The sequence below is a fragment of the Fusarium falciforme genome, chromosome 7 (genome assembly GCF_026873545.1).
Source record: "Fusarium falciforme chromosome 7, complete sequence".
In the NCBI taxonomy this organism is placed as follows: domain Eukaryota; kingdom Fungi; phylum Ascomycota; class Sordariomycetes; order Hypocreales; family Nectriaceae; genus Fusarium; species Fusarium falciforme.
In genome coordinates this window covers 3,114,819-3,134,787 of record NC_070550.1, presented here as the reverse complement: position 1 = coordinate 3,134,787, position 19,969 = coordinate 3,114,819, and the positions used below count along the sequence as shown (strand labels likewise).

Genomic DNA, 19,969 nt, shown 5'->3' with positions numbered 1-19,969 from the left:
TGCTCACGTGTCGTTATCTTAGCCATTGGGTACAGTGTCGTTGCCTGAATGGGGTACCAGGAAGGACACAATTGAACAGGAAGGTATTGAAAGATGAAGATAACTGTCCATAGGACGTTTCAATAAAGAGTCATTCTTTCGATACAGGCCCCTTTATGAGCGGAATAAAGGTGTGGGTAGATTTGCAAGACCCTTTCGACCAACAAAGACGCCGATCACCAGAACATCTCCCAAGCGGAATGAATGAAGAGAACAAGTACACCAGAAATTGAACGCAGGGACCAAACAAGTCAACAACTAATAAACCGGCTATGATCCCCAGATCAAGAGAATCCATCATCAGCAACACAGACAGTCAACAGACATTCAGAAACAGTCTTCTCTCACCAACAACTGAACCCACCTTACGCCATAACCAAGTAAGAAAGCTAACCAAAATGTCTTTTGATCAGGCTACTATCTCCGTCGCAAAGCGATTCAACGAGGCCATGCAAGAGTCCAAGAGACTCAAGGAGCAGAAGGACATCCAGAAGCTGGTCCTCTACGGATCCGACGGAGTCGCGCCTGCGAAGTTGACTCCCCAAGAGAGGGAGAAGGTGACACGGGCTCTGGTCAAGACCAACACTGAAATCAAGGCTCGTGACAAGGAGATGGTGGAGCTTGTGGAAAAAATGGCCAACAACTAGACCTCGCAAAGATGGAGTAGCTGAGTTCTGATGAGTGTTAAAAACAATACCCTGCTCGAGCTAGTAAGTAACAATAAGCTTCTGGAGAATGAGTAGATTGAAGTATGGCTAGAGTAAGAAATTGATCAATTACACGCTGTTTGAAAAGAAATTTCCATTCTCATGTGCCTATGCGAATAAAGCTTCATCAATAACTAGAGAGGAAGTTGGAAGTAGCCCTGAATAACTATTTAGTACATGCGAAAAGGAGACCTTTTTCATGACATTGCTCTTGAACTTTCAACCAAGAGGCCTTTGCCGAATAGTACAATAAACACACTTGTAAACCTGGAAATACCTGGCTTCATCTCCGTCTTCCATCACATCCAGATCAGCTTCTTCACGACCGTCTTGAAAAGACTGAACGCTATGAAACAAAAGCACGTTTCAAAAATTCCTTCACCAGGTGAACCCGATGAGGAGCAATGGTCGAGAGTAGATCTCCCACCAGCATGTGCCTCCCTCAGTGTCAACCTCATAGGGTAAGTTAATGCCCCTGAATTCGATGAAGAAGAAAGAAGAAGAAGAAATGTGAAAATGAGGGAGGATTGTGGTCTTTTATAGCCATTTTTACAAGATGAGCAGACAACAAGAAGCCAGATTGTTGCCTTGAGGCTGAGCCGGCTGACGCGTATGTGAAAGTGCTGTAAAGCCGATTTGTGTGTTGACTGCGGTGTTGCCTGATGCAAAGCATTTTTGTTGGGGTGCTGTTTTGCCTTTTTCACTTCGGCGTTGAATATCATTGAGTTCAATGCTGAGATTGCTCATACTTTGTGCTTTTGCTCCTGTAAATGGGTTCTTGTCGTGAATGACAGACATCTGGACCCAAAGCCACCAGCCACAGTAGCAAAAGACACAACCCTGCAAATGAGCTCTTTGAGAAAAAAAAAAAAAAAAGGAACTCCGAATAGCGTCCTAATCCAAATCTCGGCCCGTTAGTAAAAATCATATCTTACTACGGCGTAAAATATAATAATACTCGCAGTCTCGTTTAACTCATTCCACCAAGCACGTCCTATCATTTGCAATTGGTTGTCTCTTCATGTTCATGTGATATTTATTCATCACATTCAGTACTATAAGAGTTTAATGCGAAAAAGAAGGTAGCAGAAGGGTTCAGCAGTCTTTTAACATGTCCTTCACGGCCAACACCGGATGGGAGCCCCTGTATGGATAAATCAAGCCATGTTGCAATACAGATCCCACAACCCAGAGGCCCCCAACCAGTCTAGAAACATCTCATTGAGCCCTTGACGGAGCAGCTCATCACCCATAAAGTACTCCCTTTTGTAGTCCCAAGTCAAACTGCCCATCGTGCTCTTCAGAGACTTGCCCAAACGAAAGGCTTCAATGGAGCTCTGAAGATCCGTCCAGTAGACGCTCTGCGGCATCCAGACGCGATCCCTGTCTGCAGAGGAAGCTATTTTCTCAAAGTCTGGAAGAGATTGCACTCGCTTCCATATCCTGGGCGCATCATAGTACGCCGCCATGCCGTACTTCTTCAGCATCCGCTTCTGGTCCTCGGGCGCAATCATCTGCCGCGAGGTGCGTCGAAGATAGCCTACTTGCTCGTTGATGAAGCTTTCCAGCCCTACCCTGTCTAGAGTCAACTCTGGTTCCTTCTCAATTTGGTCAAGGTAGTTGTTAATCTCATCTCTCATTTTCCGCAACCGGTACTGGGTCCACTGGGGATAGAGGCTGTTCAGGTTTGCGTAGGGCCGGATGTTGGTCATGTAGCTGGAGTCGTAGACTGTAGGCACGCTTGACCGGTAGGAAGTGATGGTGGATATGCGTTCCTTGACGCCTCTGGCTCGAGCAGCCAGGTGCTGGACCTTGCCACCTTGGAGCATGACGACGTGACCGATCCGGGGTCCTTCAACCTTGGGGCTCGTTAGACATGTGTAATGGAACGGAGCTCAACCTACCTTTTGCGACGTCCCATCGCCCTTTTTTATATACGTTTCTCCCCCGATCATGCCATCAGTCTCGCTCAACATCAGGACACACACGTAGGGATACGAATCGTAGCTTGGCCACGTCAGTCTTGACATCAACGTAGTGAGGTACACTCACTGCCACGGGATGATGGCGCTGGAATCCTTCAGGGGGTCATAGGCGCGCTCCTCTGCACTCAGCTCGACCTTTTCCGCCGAGGGCTCAACCTTGAGCTTCTTGGTCATTTCTGAAACCGTGGCCCCCTCGACTTGGATGTTGGTGTGCCCAATCTCTGTGGGCATGACCACTTCCAGCGGAACACCCATGGCTTCGGACACGATGCGGACTGTCTGCGGGTGCGTCCAGAAGTCCTTTATGAATTTGGACTGCTTCTCGATGTCACGCAGAACCAAAGTCCCTGGAAAGGGCGAGCTCGCGCAGTTGTCGAGCACGTTTTGCTGAAACAAGCCCCTCCTGTAGGCCCTTACGCCCTCGCGTGACAACAGTGGAAATGGTGTCGTTCCTGCAATGGAGGAGGCAGACAGCCCTTGGTCCAGGAGCAAGTCTTTCATTGTAAACTGTTTCTCGGGTGGCGAGTAGTCGAGATGGATCTATCACGAGTGAGCCCCTTGGCCATGCTCGATTATTTTTTTTTGTGAGACAACATATTGCACATACGGCGGGGTCAAAGACGTCTTCCTGATAGACCTTCTTAGCAGACCCCCGGGACGATTTCTTTACCGAGTGAAATGAGGTCATGGCGATGACGATGTGGCAGTTGAGCAGTGCAGGGTCAACGGAGGCTTCTTGCGGCTTCTAGCAAGGATGCTCGGCCATTGAATGGAATGGGGCAAGATATACTTCGACTGCCAGTTCGCCATGAACCCAACATCGTCATTCCCTGCGTATAAGTTATTCCTTAAGCCATGCCGATATGCAATGTGCATCCGGACCGCCGGGTGCGTTATCCTTTATTGGCTTCTGTGTGGATCGTTATTCCTCATTAGGCATATCGTTGCGGCCGTGAAACCCGGTAGCGCAGTTTATCGTCGAGTGATCAGGATCGTCCTTCCTCATTAGGCATATCTTTGCGGTCATGAAACCCGGTAGCGCAGCCGTATCGTCGAGTGATTAAGACTGGGCGTCAAAGCAGCTGGTTGGTCAGCTGCCTATCATCAGAGCGCAACGTTACATTAGGAGCAGCTGCGCCGTCTTTTCGTTCCGTGGAGAGACCGAGCGTGAGATAAGTACTACAGGGTGTAGGGGTCTATAATGTTATTTCCCACTAACTAATACATACCTATACTTCTCATTCTTCTTATTTTCCTAGATATCGTTAGATGTAATAAGTACTGGCACAAGAAGGCTATCAAGTGGTAACTTCCTAACTTATATCTCTTTGAATCGTCTTATACGGAAGAGAGCTCTTAACTTATTGGACCATAGGTGGCAAAAGAAACCCACCTTTTAACCAAACAGACCCGTGCACCCTGTAACCAGCCTCTCCCTATCTTTGCCAGGATGGGGTCGTGCACTATATGCACACGTGACTGTGGAGCATTCATGCAAAATACAAAAGAGAAATAGCAAGGTACGAATGAGAGATTTCCTATTTACAAGCTTTAAGAGACTTTGGTTTTCGTCTCTACGTTAGCATAGCACTGTGAGAGTCTATCATCATGTCTAACAACGACCCAGCCCCCAGCATCGATAAACCACACGCCTTGCCCAGCGAGGTGCTGGACGACAATCCAATTGTGGCTCCAGATCAAGTCGACGAGAAATACCGCACTACCAAATACGAAGTCTGGGCATACTATGCGTGCGTGATGAATAAGCCTGCTATGGAGATGCCACTGACTGTGACTATGTTGTAGCTATTACGTTGGAAATAATGGCTTGTCTCTGTTCAGTAAGCCACCTCCACACCCGCCAAGCCCTCAGCGACCCCTTCTCTGACAGGCACCAGATTTCGCCCCAACAGCCTTCCAGAATCTTCTCTACCAAGCTTCCGGCGATAGCGAGAAGCTTCCTTTCATCGGCAAGCAGCGCTCCGTCAACAGTGTCGTTCTCCTGAGCAACGGCATCTCCTTTGCCATCCAAATTGTCGTCTTCCTCGTGCTTGGCAGCTTCGCCGACTTTGGCACCTGGAGACCAAACATCCTCATCGCCCTCTCCATCATCGCCTATGCCGTCGGCTTCGGCTGGTTGGGCGTGCACACGCCAGACAAATGGCACGTGGGTGTCGGCCTCTACATGGTCGGACTGATCGCCTACCAGACTACCCTGACCTTCTGGACGGCTGCGTTCCCAGCCATTGCGCGCAACACGGCCGAGATGAAGGCCCATGCCGACGACCTTGTTGCGGGAAAGATTTCGAGGGCCGAGTATGATCATGAGGACTCGATGAAGAGGAGTCAGCTGGCCAACGTTGCCTTCTACGTCCAGTCAGTGGCCGAGATTGTCATTCTGGCTGTCATCGTCGGCATCATGTTTGGGCTGGATGTCAATGCGAGCGAGTCGAACAACAACTGGGGGTTGAGTGTGCTGATTGCCTTTGCGAGCGGCGTCTGGTTGCTTGTCTCGCTGCCCTGGTTCTTTCTGGAGAAGAGGAGGCCTGGTCAGGACCCTGGGGACAGGAACATTGTTCTCGCTGGCTTGTCGCAGCTTTTCTATGCCATGCGTCAGATCTGGAGGCTAAAGCAGAGCTTGCTTTATCTTGTCGGTAAGCACAAGATGATCCGTCTGGTTATTTGAATTGTCTGCTAACGCGCGTCGAAGGTTACTTCTTGCTAGGCGATTCTCTCAACACCACAGTCACGGTGATTTCAACACTGCAAAACAGCATTGTGGCGTACAATACGCTGCAGTTGACCTATCTTCTCATCGTGGGCATTGCAGCTCAGGTACGTGCCGTTCCGTTCGAAGCACCCATATACTAGCCTAACTGTTGATCTAGGCTGTTGGTATTCTCGCCTTCTGGACCATCCAAAAACGATACAAATTCGACACAAAGACCATGTTCAATGCAATTGCATTCTGCATTGTCCTCTTGGACGGTTGGGGTATGATTGGCATTTGGACCAACAGATTCGGGTTCCATAACCTGTGGGAAGTTTGGGTAAGTTACCCGTTTCCCCTCTCACTACACAGACTAAGGTCTCCATTTTGGTCCATAGACTGATATTCCCTCAGGTCTATCAAGCTTTCTACGGTCTCTTCGTCTGCCCTTGGTACAGTTACTCTCAGATCATGATCTCCGAAGTCACGCCCCGAGGCCACGAATTCCTCTTCTTCAGCTTGTTCAGTATTGTCGGCAAAACATCCTCGTTCATTGGACCAATTGTGTCCAGCGCCATCATCGACGCCTCGCCTTCTGGAAACGCATCGACACCCTTTTACTTCCTTTTCGCTTTGAGTCTTGTGAGCTTTGCCATTCTGGTTGTTGGCGTGGATCTGCAGAAGAGTCGGTTGGAGCAGGAACAATTCTTGCAAGAGAAAAAGGAAAAGTTGGAGGGCGAAACTATGCTTGCATTATGAGACAGTGTTCTAGAAATCGTCGTTCGTCCCGTCCATGTTTCAAATTATCCTATCAGTTTCTCTCATCACAAACCACGACCTGGTGTGCGTTGTGAGTGAAGACCATGGGCTTATTGAGAAGTGTTTTAGCATGGCCGCGACGCATCCGCCGTCTCCTTTCTCGAGGCTTGCGCTACCAGCACGATTTGTTTTCTTGTTGTGAAATTTACACCAAGACTGATCGGCCCAATTGACCGAAAATGCGAAGAGATCGTCGACAAAAAAGGTGTCGTTTCCGATGGCACCCTACAAGACTGGGCTGTAGACATCCGCAGAGAATTTGAGAACGAGACTGCGTTTCTCAATTGGCAATCGGTTGACGAGCGACAAGGACAAGGACGGCAACATCTCTAGCTATAGATAAATAGCGCAGTATTGGAAGAGTACACATCTCAACATGTTTCCTTACGTTGACGCAACTGAGCTGCCATTCCACCCTCAGAACGAACCAAACTATATCAGTTCGCTCCAATTCCATCAGTTCCTCAACAAAAGCCTTTTGGGACTAAACTACTCTTTCTACAAGTGATTTTTGCGATAGAAACGGATTCAAGCAAAAGTTAATCGGCTTGCAGAGCATCTTAGATGGACTGACGGACTGGAACACAACCTTCGTTCCGCTTCGCACTGGCCGTCCATGACGGTTGGTGGTTCTGTCATGGCTGGCGCCAAGGGCCTTATAGCCTTGTCAGGTCTTATCTCTAAGCTGCGATCTATCGGTATAGGTCATGTCCAGAAAGAACGAGATCAAGTGCAAGGGCAATGTTTCCAATGTCACTATAAGTAGATGGGCATGGAAGACGAACGTCCCTTGCGGGACCAAAGTACTTCTCTTATATCCATCAATCCGCTGCGACAGAAGATTAGGACCAGGAAGCAACACGCGAATAAGACGATGGTATTGTTCTTGCCCGTCTTTAGCCTCGAGGAGCTGAGAAGAAGCGTGTGTCGGTCGGGGAGACGTGGGATTTACAAAACGGGCGGCAGGCTGGGCCAGTACCGAAGAGCAAGCAAAGAGGTACATCAACAATGAGCTGTCATGGCCAAAAATAGCTCGGGTGAGCTGAATCGAAGCAAGGGTGAGCAAGTGAGTGGATGGCTTTGTTGAACTGATGGAGAGTGATGGAGTGGACTCGAACGAAGTCATGCCCGCTCGCATTTCATTTCCTAGGTCGACCTCTACATCTAGCACAGGTACTCAAAATTAGGGATCTCCTTATCCGTTATGTCCGTAAAGGCTGTAGCATTCAATATATCGGCGAGGGTGTCGCTGCCCGCCGTGCGCAAAGCACCATTCCGCACCTTTCTCGCCCATCACATCATGGCGCCCACCAATGCACTCTTTAACCTTGAGGCCATCAATTAACAGGCGCAATATTCACTCGCTTGAAGCCATAAAATCCCAGATATCGGCCCTTTTAATCCCATTCACGCGGGGCCCCGGATCCCCAAAGACGCTACCCTAGTTAACCTCGTTGAGTGGATGCAGGAATGGAAGCAGAAAAGCATAACCGAGCCCACCAAGATTTATCTCCTTGCTGAGTATCAAACCATGGAACCGGGCCTATTTCTACATCTTGAGCTGCGCCAAGAACTCTACCGAGTGTGACGCATAGGTGGCGGCGGCAGACACCAAATACTAGACTACTTACTCCCTCTTGCATATCTGCTCACTCATGTCAGATGCTTCCTCCCATCAGCCTCGGCCTGCTCGGATCTAGAACCTGCCCCAACCCTGGCTGCCACCATCAAAAAAAAGTCTAGTTTGACAACTGGTGTGGGTTGACGAGACGCAGGGGCTGAGGAAAGGGCCGATAATCAAGATCCCTGCCCGGGCTGTGATTGAACAACCTTACCGCGCAGGTCTCCAAATCGAGCTCAAGTTCTCCAACTATTTGCGGTCGCTAGGCCTTCTCTCGGCGAAACTTGACACACGACAACGTCTTCTAGCGCCCGTTTGCCTCCGCGCCGGTAACGCCTCTCATTGGTGACCTGCCTCGTGCGGACCGCGGGCCATGATCACCCGCCATCTTCGAGACTCGCGCGATGAATAATAGGGGGGCTACACGCTAGAGAACCTTTCTCCATGGGGAATTCTTGTGGGGGGGATTAGCTTCAGGAGAAGGTGGATAATCGGGGAACGGTTAAAGTCGGGAGCGGAAAGTCAAGATGGTTTGATGCTGTGATAAAAATTCTTCGTCGCCTCCTGACCTTTATTTCGACGACGCTCTGGCTTCTTTTGAGTAATAGTTACTTGATCTATTGAGGTGGCTGACTCGGTCGTCGTCCGAAACAGTAAGGTAGTCAAGAACTCGAAACACAGCAAACGACCTGCTGTCATGTGAACGAGAATACGTATTCAGGAAACTTGATGCTCAGTGAGTATGAACGTGGTTGCATCGTCACGAAAAAGGTCGCTATTGGTGGTGTAGTAAATGTCTTGAACGTGTTGGCTCATATCCGACTCGAGAGAGAGCACGCACCAAGTCTCGTGCTTTTAAAATCGTGATATTTTCGACTGCCATCTTTGCGGCACTCATCTGATATCCATCGTATGATGGCTCAATCTCGATCAATAGTTCACCACCCATGTCCCGTTCCAGTAACTCAGAAAGCCACAACTTGGAACAACCACAGGTCCCCTCGTAAACGGAATAGAACACACACAAGACCCCAAACCAAACAAGGCAATAGCCCGACATGGCTCCTCGCATGACGCCCAAAGATGTCCCCGTATCCACCTTGGCCATCAAAACGCGTGCCGCCGAGATACGGCCGGAAAGCTGAACCTGGGGTGCATGGCTAATTACCCCAGTCTAGAAGAGAATACCCAGCCGAGGCAGACAGACATGCCACTGCAAAGGGTCGAACTGTATATATCATTATGTCTGGTGCAGCGTTAACCTGGTCTAGTTGACGCTGGGACTGTCGATCTCACGAACCGCCGAAAGGCATTCCGCTCCTTATTTTTTCATTTTAATTCACAATGTTTTCCAAAACGAATGACACCTCGGGGAACAGCAGCAAAGACGACATCGGCCTGCTTCCCGTAAACTCCAAGTCGGTGATCATCCAGACAGACATCCATGTCTCACATGTCCAAGAACCCGAACCTGCCTTTACCTTTCCGGAGGAACAGCCAGGCAATGCCAGGGATGTACTATGGATCCCTCGTGCATCTCACAGCTCCGACGATACGGGGAGGAAGATCCAACGGGGTTTGAATGCCGAGAAGGAAATGACCTTGATCAATTGCTGCAAAGAGTACCCAAAAGCCATCGGGTGGTCATTACTACTCTTCCTCACGGTGGTCATGGAAGGCTATGACAAGTCACTGATTGCAGGCTTCATAGCCTTTCCTTCCTTCCGACGTCGCTATGGAGAACTATCTGAGACACCGAAGGGCCCTCTTTACGAGATCTCACCTCTTTGGCAGATGGGTTTGCAGAATGCCGCCGTCGGCTGCGAGGTCATTGGCTTGTTTGTGCATGGATGGGTCACCTACAGGATTGGTTACAAGAAGATGATGATCATCAGTCTTCTGTGGCTGCTCGTGGCCGTGTTTCCAGCATTCTTTGCTCACAACATTATCGTCTTGCTTGTCTCTCAGGCACTTTGTGGTATGTAGAAGTTTCTTTTTCTTTTTTTCCCCTTCTCTTTTTCTTTGGCCCCTATCTCTCTCGGCTTCTCCCCTCCTCTCACTCACATACATCGCAAGGGCGCAGTCACAGCTAACAATTAAACTCGCAGGTATCTCATGGGGAGTTATCCAAACCTTGGCAGCTACATACGCCGCCGAGGTCGTCCCCTCCATCATCCGCGCCTGTCTTCTAAGTAACGTCAACATGTGTTGGGTCATCGGCCAACTCCTTGGCACTGGCATCCTCCGTGCCTTGATCCACAACAACTCCGAGTGGTCCTATCGTATCCCCTTTGCTCTTCAATGGGCTTGGGCCATCCCACTACTCGTCGGAATTTGCTTTGCGCCTGAAAGTCCATGTAAGGCATCCTCCATCCCGAGTCTCAATAGCACTAACATGTCTCCTAGGGTGGTTGATCCGACGTGAGAGAAAGGTTGAGGCGCGGCATGCTCTCCAACGTCTGACCAAGCGTTCCAACCTCGACATCGATGATACGATCGCCGTGATGGAGCACACTAACAAAGTCGAGCGTAAGCTCAACTACGGAGGCGCAAGTTACGCCGATTTGTTCAAAGGTGCCAACCTTCGTCGAACCGAGATCTGCTGCATGGTGTGGTCATGCCAAGCACTCTGTGGATGGACCTTGACAGGCTATGCACCCTACTTCCTCGAGGCGGCTGGCTTCGACTCATCAAAGTCTTTCAGTCTTGCCACTGGAATGTATGGCATGGCTCTGGTTGGAGGTATCATCTCTTGGTTCCTTCTGTCTCACATCGGCCGCCGCAAGCTATACATTACAGGTCTTGCAGTTTCAGCCAGTCTTCTTACTCTGGGCGGTATCCTAGCCGTGGTTTTGGAGGGCCACAAGTCGTTGAACTGGTCTCTTGGCTCCATCCTCATCGCAACCACATTTGCATACAATCTCACCATTGGCCCAACCTGTTACGTCATTGTCGCCGAACTCCCATCTACCCGCCTGCGAGTCAAAACCATCGCCCTCGCAAGAATCATCTACAACCTCTTCACCATCATCAACAACGTAATAGCGCCGCAGATGCTGAACCCTACAGCCTGGGACGTGGAGGGGAAATCATGCTTTGTGTATGCGGGAACAGCTTTTCTTTGTCTTGTTTACTGTTGGTTCCGATTACCGGAAACAAAGGGTCTTTCCTATCTCGAGTTGGACATGTTGTTCGAAAAGGGCGCGTCGACGGCCAAGTTTAAGCAGCTGCAGGTGAGACTGGCCAACTCGGCCTATCTCACCGTGGATAGGGCGGAGAGGATGAGGAATGCCTGGCACGGCTGGCTTACATACTCTTAATAAGAGTAGATATTTAATCTTCCAACTATCTTTTCAAGGAATATTCACTATCCAGTAATCTATAATTCAGATTGAATACTTCCCTATCTGCACTCTCATATCTGAAGAGCCAAGTGGTGGTGCATCCTCACACAGCACAGGGCATGTGCTACTCTCTGTTCGACCCCAACATCCGAGCATAGCCGAACCTGAGAGCCTACCGAGATTCAAAGTATTGTATGCAGTACCATTGTCGAAACAGAGCCCAGCACAAGTCCCATGTGGCGTAATGGTTAGGCCTGTCCCGGGCTTCACAGAGTATTACAAGAGTATTACAAAGGAGGCGTCCTGCGATGCACAACAGTCTCACGGACCCCTCATACGCCTCATTCTTACCCGCGCTAAGCGTGCATGCTCCTATTGCAAAGCTATTATTCCCGTTGGCCAAGAGAGGGAAGCGCGTTGACCCCTCTTCCCCGCCTTGTCTCTGATACTGCATGGAGTCCGTTCATGTTTAGGATATACGGTTCCGAATGGGGAGCGTTACCCGAGCTGAATGCAGGTCCCCGGCCCGGTTTTCGTAGAACGCACGAAGTAAGGTAAGGCATACATGGTCCCTCCGGCTCAATGGAAGCGATATAGGGCTGTGAACAGAGACTACCCAAACTTATATCCATCCCCGTGTCTCGTAGTGCCGCTGAACACTTTTCTTCTTCCGCTACCCCGGTTTCACATTCCGTTATTGCAATTTTCCAGCTCCAAAACACCACTCCAACAGCCATGTCTCATGTCTCAACTCCACCGCAGACCCCAACCCAGGCAACTCACACTGTTCTGAACGGCCTTACAACTCCTCAAAGCTCCTCAGGGTCTGATGTCGCTCTCAAACCCCGAGTTGTCGAGAACTTCCGCCCTATCAGCGTCATCATCATTGGCGCTGGCTTCTCTGGAATCTACTGCGGCATTCGAATACCTGAACGGCTACGCAATGTCAAGTTGACGATATACGAGAAGAACTCTGGGATTGGAGGGACGTGGTATGAGAATCGGTACCCGGGCTGCGCTTGTGATATTCCATGTAAGAAACCTTAGAGCAGGTGGTCGTCCATTCTAACAGTCGTAGCACACTCATATCAGTACACATTCGCGCCCAATCCTAATTGGAGCCAGTCGCATGCTCCAGCGCCAGAGATCCTCCAATATCTGGAGTCTGTCACGAAACGATACTCTGTGGACCGCTTCATCAAAACCTCGCACAAGGTGCTTGACGCAATATGGGATGAGAAGGCATCGCAGTGGTAAGACAGACAAAGCAGTCACTCTTGCATCATCATGGCTAACGAGGCCTTAGGCATGTTACTGTCAAGAACCTACAGACTGGAGAGACTTTGGAGGATAGGGCAGATGTTGTCATCAGCGCCCGGGGCACTCTAAACGAGAGGTCCTGGCCTGATATCCTCGGACTTCAGGACATGAAGATTCCAGTCATGCATTCTGCATCTTGGGATGAGAGGTATGCTCGGATAAGTGCGCTCCATCCAAAATATCCTAATTCTTTCTTTCTAGTGTCAACTTTGAGAACAAGAGAATTGGCATCATCGGTGGTGGAAGTAGTGCAATTCAGATCATTCCGAAGTTGCAGAAATTACCTGGGACTAAGCTCAGCTGCTTTGTTCGAAGCAAGACATGGATCGCCAAGCCAATTGGCGAGTCCGTGATGAAGAGTCTTGGAATAGATCACGAAGTCTGCAAGTCATCACATATCGCAAATCTTGAGCGAAGAGTACGCTGACACTTTACAGTCTCCCCGGAGCAAAGAAAAAAGTTTGCAACAGACCCCGAGTATTACCTCAATTTCCGAACTGCTATTGAGAGAGATGGCAATTCGGCTCACTCTCTCACCATGAAGGACTCCCAGATGCAGAAGCTTGCACGAGAGGACCTAATTGCACTCATGCGAAAGAAACTGGAGAGTAAACCGCACATCTTTGAGTCGCTGCTTCCAGACTTTGGCGTGACCTGTCGACGGCTGACACCCGGCCCGGGATATCTCGAAGCTCTCACAGAAGACAATGTTGAGTTCATCAATACGCCTATCACCAGAGCGACAGAAACAGGGTTAGTTCTGCAGAGCTCAGAGGAGAAGAAGCTGGACATTCTGGTTTGTGCCACTGGGTTTCAAACCTCCGCTCCTCCACCATTCCCAGTGATCGGAAAGAATGGCCAGGCGATGCAGCAAAGATTCGAGCCCTACGCAGAGACGTACCTATCCCTCGCCACAGATGGTTTCCCCAACTACTTCATGATGCTCGGTCCAAACGCTGCGATCGGCACCGGTCCTCTCACAACCATGATCGAGAGGACCGGGGACTACATCGTCAAGTGTATTCGAAAACTTCAAAAGGAAGGCATCTCAAGCATGGAGCCAAAAGCAGCACGAGTCAAAGACTTCTCCAAGATTATCGATGAGTACTTCAAAGGAACAGTCTATCTCGACAGGTGCAGCAGCTGGTACAAGAACAAGGGCGGCAGAGGCGATAGAATCACTGGTGTGTGGCCGGGAAGTGCGCTGCACGCCATGGAGACTCTGCGTTCACCCCGCTGGGAGGATTTCGACTACGTGTACCGTGAGGACAGTGCTGGGAACGAGGGGAACAGGTTGGCTTGGCTTGGAGATGGATGGTCCGCGGCACAGGTTGACCCTGGAGAAGGCGAGCTGGCGCATTTCTTGCAGCCGGAGCTGATTGACATTCCATCCGAGCCTTTTCCAGAGGACACTCCTGTGTTCAGGATGCTCCCTTTCTCTCACTAGATATTCCGTGCATCTCACAGCTGGCATAGCTCGTTTTAGGGTCAATGTATCATTAAACAGCCTTCCTCTTGACCCCTCACAAGATCCCAGGAGATCATTCATGAGTCCCTCAAGGCGACAATGATGTGAGAGATGCCCAAGTGACACAACCAGCATCGGCCCCATCCATCCGAATACTACTTCGGCACTTGACTCGGATGCCTCGTCGGATCGACTTCAAGGCTATCATTGCTCATTCCAGCTAGTTTACCCCGCCATCGCTAACGCATCTGGGCGGTAAGGCTATTTCCCCGTATTTCCAAGCCGTATATCCGATGGACCTGCATTACCCCGGATGATGATACCCAGGCGCCGGCTGGCACCCGCGCCTTGCCAGCAGGATCACCACCCATGCGCTCCAATTAGCTTACATGTCAAGCCCATCACCACTTGCTTCATTCCATCTTCGACGGCTGTCGTCTTAAGTTAGTCTCTAGAACATTGAGCAATCTCAACCGATGGGCCGTCACGGATGTCACTAGAGGCTACACGCACATGTCAACAATAACAGTTGCGATTATATGCAAGTATATAACGCTATCAAGTTAGGAGACAATAATCGATGCAAACTGAGGAAGACTCCAACATCTTGATCCGTCTTTTATCAAGAGAGCAGCGAAAAACACTCGCCAACTCATTCTCCACAGGATCGACAAAGAGATAGGACGTTAAACGCAAGGTCTAGAAAAATGACAAAGTACAGCATTGCTGAAAGTCATTTTTGCTTATGAAATCATGCCTCATGCTGCCTGTCCGTGATCGGGCTTGCGTCCGTATATGTAACGCGCAACCAGGTAGCTGTGAACCTTCGGGTTGCGCACTGCCTTGCGCAAACCCATAAGGAACAGCTGGTACTCATCCTTGGGCCATTTGAGAACATCGTGCCACATCATAGTGGTATAACCTATATCGGCTGTCAGAAGCCTATTAGGCTCGGAAAGGAAGGTATTCGTACCGTCAACGTCATTCTCGAATGTGAGCTGGACAAATCGTCCAACCTCAGCAAGCTTTGGATCTTTTGGCCATCCTCCGCAAGGGAACTAAAATGCATCATGTCAGTCAGCTCCATCAAACCTGCGAGAAACCAACCTTGATGTCAACAATCTTGACGTCCTCAAAGCCGGCCTCTTGAAACCCCTTCGTCTGCTCTTCATGCACAAAGAAGGAGCTCCCCAGGGCCTTGCCGCCCTCTCTAAAAAGCCTGTGATAGGTGTCGAAAGCCGGTTCCAGCTTGATCGTATCGTCGTCACTACGGAACTCGATATCGGCCTCGACGGTTTGCACCCAGCCTCCAGGGGTAGCGCAGCGGTATGCCTCCTTGAACAAAGCGCCCCAGTCTTTTATGGCGCCGAAAAGGTATCGAAGATGAATGAAGTCAAAGTGATTCTCGTTCCAGGTCCAGGGCTGGGTGGCATCGTCAATCTCGAAACGAACGTTGGGGGGAACCCAGGTCGGCTGACAAGGCGAGAGGTCAGTGCCGGTGACTTCGGCGTTGGGATAGCGATCAGCGAATTCGCTAAATTCAGTTAGTAGATGGCGTTGTAGCTTTACTTGGCCGCCTTACATTGCCCAGATACCTAGGGGTGATGGTTAGCAGACATTCATGTGAGGGCCAGTTAGTAACTCACCAGTTCCTGTTCCAACATCAAGGACGTTCTGTAAAATTGATGATGGTTAGCTAAAACTTTTTGGCCAATGTGAGTTTCATGGTATTTGGAGTACCTGAAGTTTATCCGCCTTTAGGGGTGCAAGGAATAAGTCGTCATTCAGGAGAAGAGTCAAGTAATGGTGGCTATCTTTCAGGTCAGTCTCACTTCACCAAGATGGATACATCTGGATCCGCACGTCATGTCCATAGACTCAAGCTGTTTATCGTCGTTTGGGAAGAAATAACTCGATGCAAACTTGTCACTGTGATAGGTACGTCCTTGACTTTGGCGGTACTCGAGGAGACTGGCAGAAACAGAGGCGGTTGAACTCTCTCTACATAGCTCATTAGTACCAATCACATATAGCGATTTATACTTTTCCTTACGCATCAGAGCCTAGAGACGAATCAAGATCACCATCAGGGTCATCCTACAAGCTGTCAGTCGCACTCTTGGGCCGAAAACAGGATAGAGCTCACATCCACATCATCAGCAGGAATCAGCTCATTCTGTCGCGGCGGAGAAGCTGATGGCGACTTGGTCGGCGACTTGACCCGCGAACCAGTGCTTCTCGGCCCCTCGGGAGGGGTCGTCACCCCTTGAGGCGGGCTGGACATGTTCAAGGCTGTATCAAACGGGAAGAGGGTTGCAGAATGGAAGATCCGACGAACGGAAAGCGGGGTTAGGCATTGGGGGAATAACCAACCCCTGGCTGATTTTAGTCATCATGCATCACTATTTGTCTGTTGGTGGTGAAAGCGCCACGGTTAGTCTTGTTGTCTTGACTGTTTTGGGGTGTGCACATTCCAGCCTTGTCTCAAGCCACGTGTGTGCTTTACCAGTTCGTTATTGAGTTTTGTTATTCCTCGCAAGTTTGTTTTGGTAGAGGGCTCTAGCTTTGATGAGGAAGACAGGCCCATTCGTCGAGTGGCCTGACCGGGTATTTGCGCATAGACGTAGGTACTTGGGTTGTGCCTAGCGCATATCATGGGCTTAGAGACCCGACAAACATATAGCTGAGGGTGACATGAAGTTAAAGTACGAAAATTCCAAGTCAAAGGCCTTGTCCAGCAGAAGTTCGTGTTGTCGCATTTCAGACCATGTGGCTCTCAGACATGTATTTGCTTTTGGCGGCACCGAAACCAGCGCCACACCCTATTAGTCTTTGGTTGAGACAGGCGGCAAAGGCGCGAGAAGGAAAACCAAGACGGACCAGGTACTCTACTGAAGCTTCTGTCGTCAAGAGAACATGCCCAAAGTCAAACCATGTGGTTCGATTTAGCTTGGGATGCTGGTGATACAGTGGAGCTTAGAGAACCCGACGAATCACCTAGCATCCTGGCCCCTTGTAACACGAGCCCTGCAAGAAGGAAAGCAGAAGCTACCACAAGATATAAATATCTATGCACGCTTTTATGTCCTTGTCCGCCAATAGGCGAGCTTGGTAACCGTGTGGATCATGGTTGAACTGCTATCACTGTGGGATCCTGGCAGTTAATTGATAGGAGAAAGACCAGGGTGAGGATTGCCCAAAAAATATCGGGCCAATCAGGTTTATATCGTTACAAGAGAAGCTGGATTGCTCAGGAAGCAATGTGGACACGGAGCAAAAAGCGAATGTCCCACTTGGGGACTACTTGACTGCCTCCACCAGGGATCGAACCTGGGACCTTGTCATTACTAGTGACACGCTCTACCACTGAGCCATAGAGGCTGGCTTCTGATTGGTTGCTTTCGGAGGGTGGTAGGAAGCCTCATGTCGAGCCTGTCGGGGGATGGCCAGGCAGCAAGATCACAGAGACAAATCGTTAAGGGTCAACAGAATCTCAAGATGACTCAGGCTCCCCATATTTCAAGAAAATATGTACAGTTCGAAGTCATTGGTACGGTCTTATTGCCGTATCGCTCAGGGCGAATTTGTTCCTCTTGCCGACGGCGTGTGAGGAGAAGGATGTCACGTGCCGCAGATCCGAATCTGGACAATGGTTCTATCAGGAGTTTCACTCTCAGAGCAGGGAAAATGTATTCAAATTAATATATACAGACTCAATATTTTCATGAAAGGGTGCAGCGATACTAGAAGAGCTTTTGTCCGAAGATGCTCCACTGTCATGTCGGTTTCTGGTGTGCTGTTCGTAGTATGCCATAAAGATCTCAAAACAGATGGATCACAATAAGCCACACAAGAGAGATCTCACAAAGAAACTTCTAATGTCTTTCTATGACGACAGGTGCCAGTCTTCAACGAGATATATTTAACTAACATTCGAATTCTAGGCATTAAACATGGTGGAAGCAAAAAAAGCACTCGGTGTAGGGTACTTGGTGCATCGCCGTTTTGGTGTGTCAGGTGACAACTCCCCACACACGCGACCACGCGCCATCACATGGAAAATGCCGCAGACAAAACCCTCCCTTTGCATGCTTGGTTGACGCGTCAAAACCCGCTCCTCCCTCTGTGTTCACAGGCCACTTCTCCTACTCAGACATCCCTGCGATGGAACCGCACGTATAGCTCTGGCTTCTCCCAGAGTGTCCACAACCTCACCTCCTTGAACCACTCTAGGTCCTTGTTGACCAATTCCCAATCATACGCGTAGACCATGTGGGCAAGAACAATTCTAGCCTCAAGGTATGCAAGATTGATGCCCAGGCAAGCACGTGGGCCGAAAGAAAATGGACGGCTCGCATCCTTTTCGTTGCCAGTGTCATCGCCAATCCAACGCTCAGGTCGGAACTCATCTGGTTCGGGAAAGTAGCGATCATCGTGTCCCAGAACGTACGCGTCAACTGACACGTCGGTGCCTGCTGGGACAAAGTGTCCATCTATTGTCGCTCCGGGACAGACGCGCGGGAGGCCAATCGGAGATGGTGGTAGCATTCGAAGACCCTCCTCAATAACTGCCTGTAGATAGCTGAGGTTGTTGGTAGAGTCTCCAGTGATCTCAGCCGCAGACGAGAAGGCTGACCGTATCTCATGCTGGAGTTTTTTCATCGACATGGGGTTCTTGAGCAACAGGTAAGTCACCATGGCCAGAAACGTGGCTGTTGTCTCGGAGCCAGCCAACATCAAGAGCTTGGCCTGCTCCCGAAGGTGAACCGGGTCAAAGTTGCTCTTGCGGAGGATAAATGCAAAGAAATCCTCACGGTCGTTGGATTTGATCAGCCCGATCCGTCTGCTGATCTTCTCCTCGGTGAGCTTGTCATAATAGGCAGCATTCTTGCTGACCTCGCTGGGCATGACCGCGCCTAGAGCAAAGGGTGGGATAGACAATCTCTCTGCCGCAGGGAGAAACGTTATATGCTTTGCCATGTTCAAGAGGAGCGTAACCCAAACACTGGATTGCCAGCTGGACACGGATTCGAAAGACTCCCCAAACGTAAGAACACCTGTTTTTGTGAGTCGAGTGCACAGGACTCGAGCTATCACTGCAACTCACCGATGACGTCAAACGTGAGCCAGTTGTAGACCGCCGTCACGTCGGCACCCTTGGTTCCAGGGCCGGCATGCTTGCCAATCTGTTCCACGAAGAGCTTGGTATGCTCTTGAATCGTTTCCTCGGCATCCCGCAGACCTTTCGAGTTAAACGCATGGGAGAGCGCTTTCCGCTGCACGCGATGGTCCTCGGGGTCTCTTGTGAAGACAATGTCGGGATGAGTGATGGAGGGGCCTACATTATAAAAGACTTTGCTCTTCAGAAATGGGGCTTTTCCCTTGGGGGCCTGGCTGTAGATGTCCTTGTGTGCTGCCAAAGATCTGAAGCTGAGCTCGTTTGGTGCGACTCTTACTACATCGCCATACTTGTCGTGCACTTGTCTCATGACAAAAGGGTGGTATCCTCCCATCCATGATCGAACGAACCAGAGCTAGGTAATGGTTAAAATTGGCATTGTCGGTGCGCCTGTTGCTTAACTAGACGTACCTCGGTGCATGCTGCCAGTTTTGGACCCGGATACTTGGCCAAGGGGTGGAAGAAGAGACGATAGACAACTAGTGCCAAGAACCAAAAGACCCCCTAATAGTCACACTTTTGTTAGAGCTGCGATGAGACGAGACTGATAACTTCCAACTCACAACTGCGGAACCAGCAATGCTAAGGAGGAGCGCTGCATGCAAGATTGTCATGGCGAGATGCGTGACTCGAGCGTAGCACTCAAACTCGGTGAAGACGAATACAAACGAGCCGGAAGCTGCAACTGACCACGCAGCTTTATAGGCAAGCGAGGCCGACGCATGCGCTCTGGTATTGGAGCTGAGCTGTCGACGTAGGCGCTCGGATGGAGAGACA

The 19,969-nt window shown here is 50.0% G+C and overlaps 6 protein-coding genes across 6 annotated transcripts; 3 read left to right on the top strand and 3 right to left on the bottom strand.

Moving 5' to 3' along the window:
- Positions 1-1,903: 1,903 nt before the first annotated feature.
- On the bottom strand, positions 1,904-3,419 carry NCS54_00962000 (Hypothetical protein; the record flags this gene model as incomplete). The annotated part of the gene is made up of 4 exons (XM_053154961.1): positions 1,904-2,605; positions 2,651-2,753; positions 2,799-3,271; positions 3,339-3,419. 4 exons carry the CDS (start codon positions 3,417-3,419, stop codon positions 1,904-1,906), a joined length of 1,359 nt encoding a protein of 452 aa, XP_053010936.1.
- Positions 3,420-4,339: 920 nt separating this feature from the next.
- Positions 4,340-6,200, top strand: NCS54_00961900 (Autophagy-related protein; the record flags this gene model as incomplete). Its single annotated transcript, XM_053154960.1, has 6 exons — positions 4,340-4,482; positions 4,538-4,572; positions 4,630-5,385; positions 5,442-5,566; positions 5,620-5,781; positions 5,856-6,200. The coding sequence occupies 6 exons, from the start codon at positions 4,340-4,342 to the stop codon at positions 6,198-6,200; spliced, it is 1,566 nt and encodes a 521-aa protein (XP_053010935.1).
- A 3,025-nt stretch (positions 6,201-9,225) lies between these two features.
- Positions 9,226-11,201, top strand: NCS54_00961800 (Hypothetical protein; the record flags this gene model as incomplete). The annotated part of the gene is made up of 3 exons (XM_053154959.1): positions 9,226-9,859; positions 9,990-10,238; positions 10,288-11,201. The coding sequence occupies 3 exons, from the start codon at positions 9,226-9,228 to the stop codon at positions 11,199-11,201; spliced, it is 1,797 nt and encodes a 598-aa protein (XP_053010934.1).
- Positions 11,202-11,960: 759 nt separating this feature from the next.
- On the top strand, positions 11,961-13,992 carry NCS54_00961700 (Hypothetical protein; the record flags this gene model as incomplete). The annotated part of the gene is made up of 5 exons (XM_053154958.1): positions 11,961-12,258; positions 12,304-12,478; positions 12,532-12,693; positions 12,747-12,928; positions 12,983-13,992. 5 exons carry the CDS (start codon positions 11,961-11,963, stop codon positions 13,990-13,992), a joined length of 1,827 nt encoding a protein of 608 aa, XP_053010933.1.
- A 779-nt stretch (positions 13,993-14,771) lies between these two features.
- Positions 14,772-16,315, bottom strand: NCS54_00961600 (Hypothetical protein; the record flags this gene model as incomplete). The annotated part of the gene is made up of 9 exons (XM_053154957.1): positions 16,160-16,315; positions 16,067-16,110; positions 15,877-16,014; positions 15,754-15,823; positions 15,660-15,687; positions 15,596-15,608; positions 15,121-15,547; positions 14,987-15,071; positions 14,772-14,935 (listed from the first exon to the last, which is right to left on the bottom strand). The coding sequence occupies exons 1-9, from the start codon at positions 16,295-16,297 to the stop codon at positions 14,772-14,774; spliced, it is 1,107 nt and encodes a 368-aa protein (XP_053010932.1). The 5' UTR covers positions 16,298-16,315.
- Positions 16,316-18,162: 1,847 nt separating this feature from the next.
- On the bottom strand, positions 18,163-19,806 carry NCS54_00961500 (Hypothetical protein; the record flags this gene model as incomplete). Its single annotated transcript, XM_053154956.1, has 4 exons — positions 18,163-19,070; positions 19,121-19,547; positions 19,604-19,696; positions 19,756-19,806. 4 exons carry the CDS (start codon positions 19,804-19,806, stop codon positions 18,163-18,165), a joined length of 1,479 nt encoding a protein of 492 aa, XP_053010931.1.
- Positions 19,807-19,969: the final 163 nt, after the last annotated feature.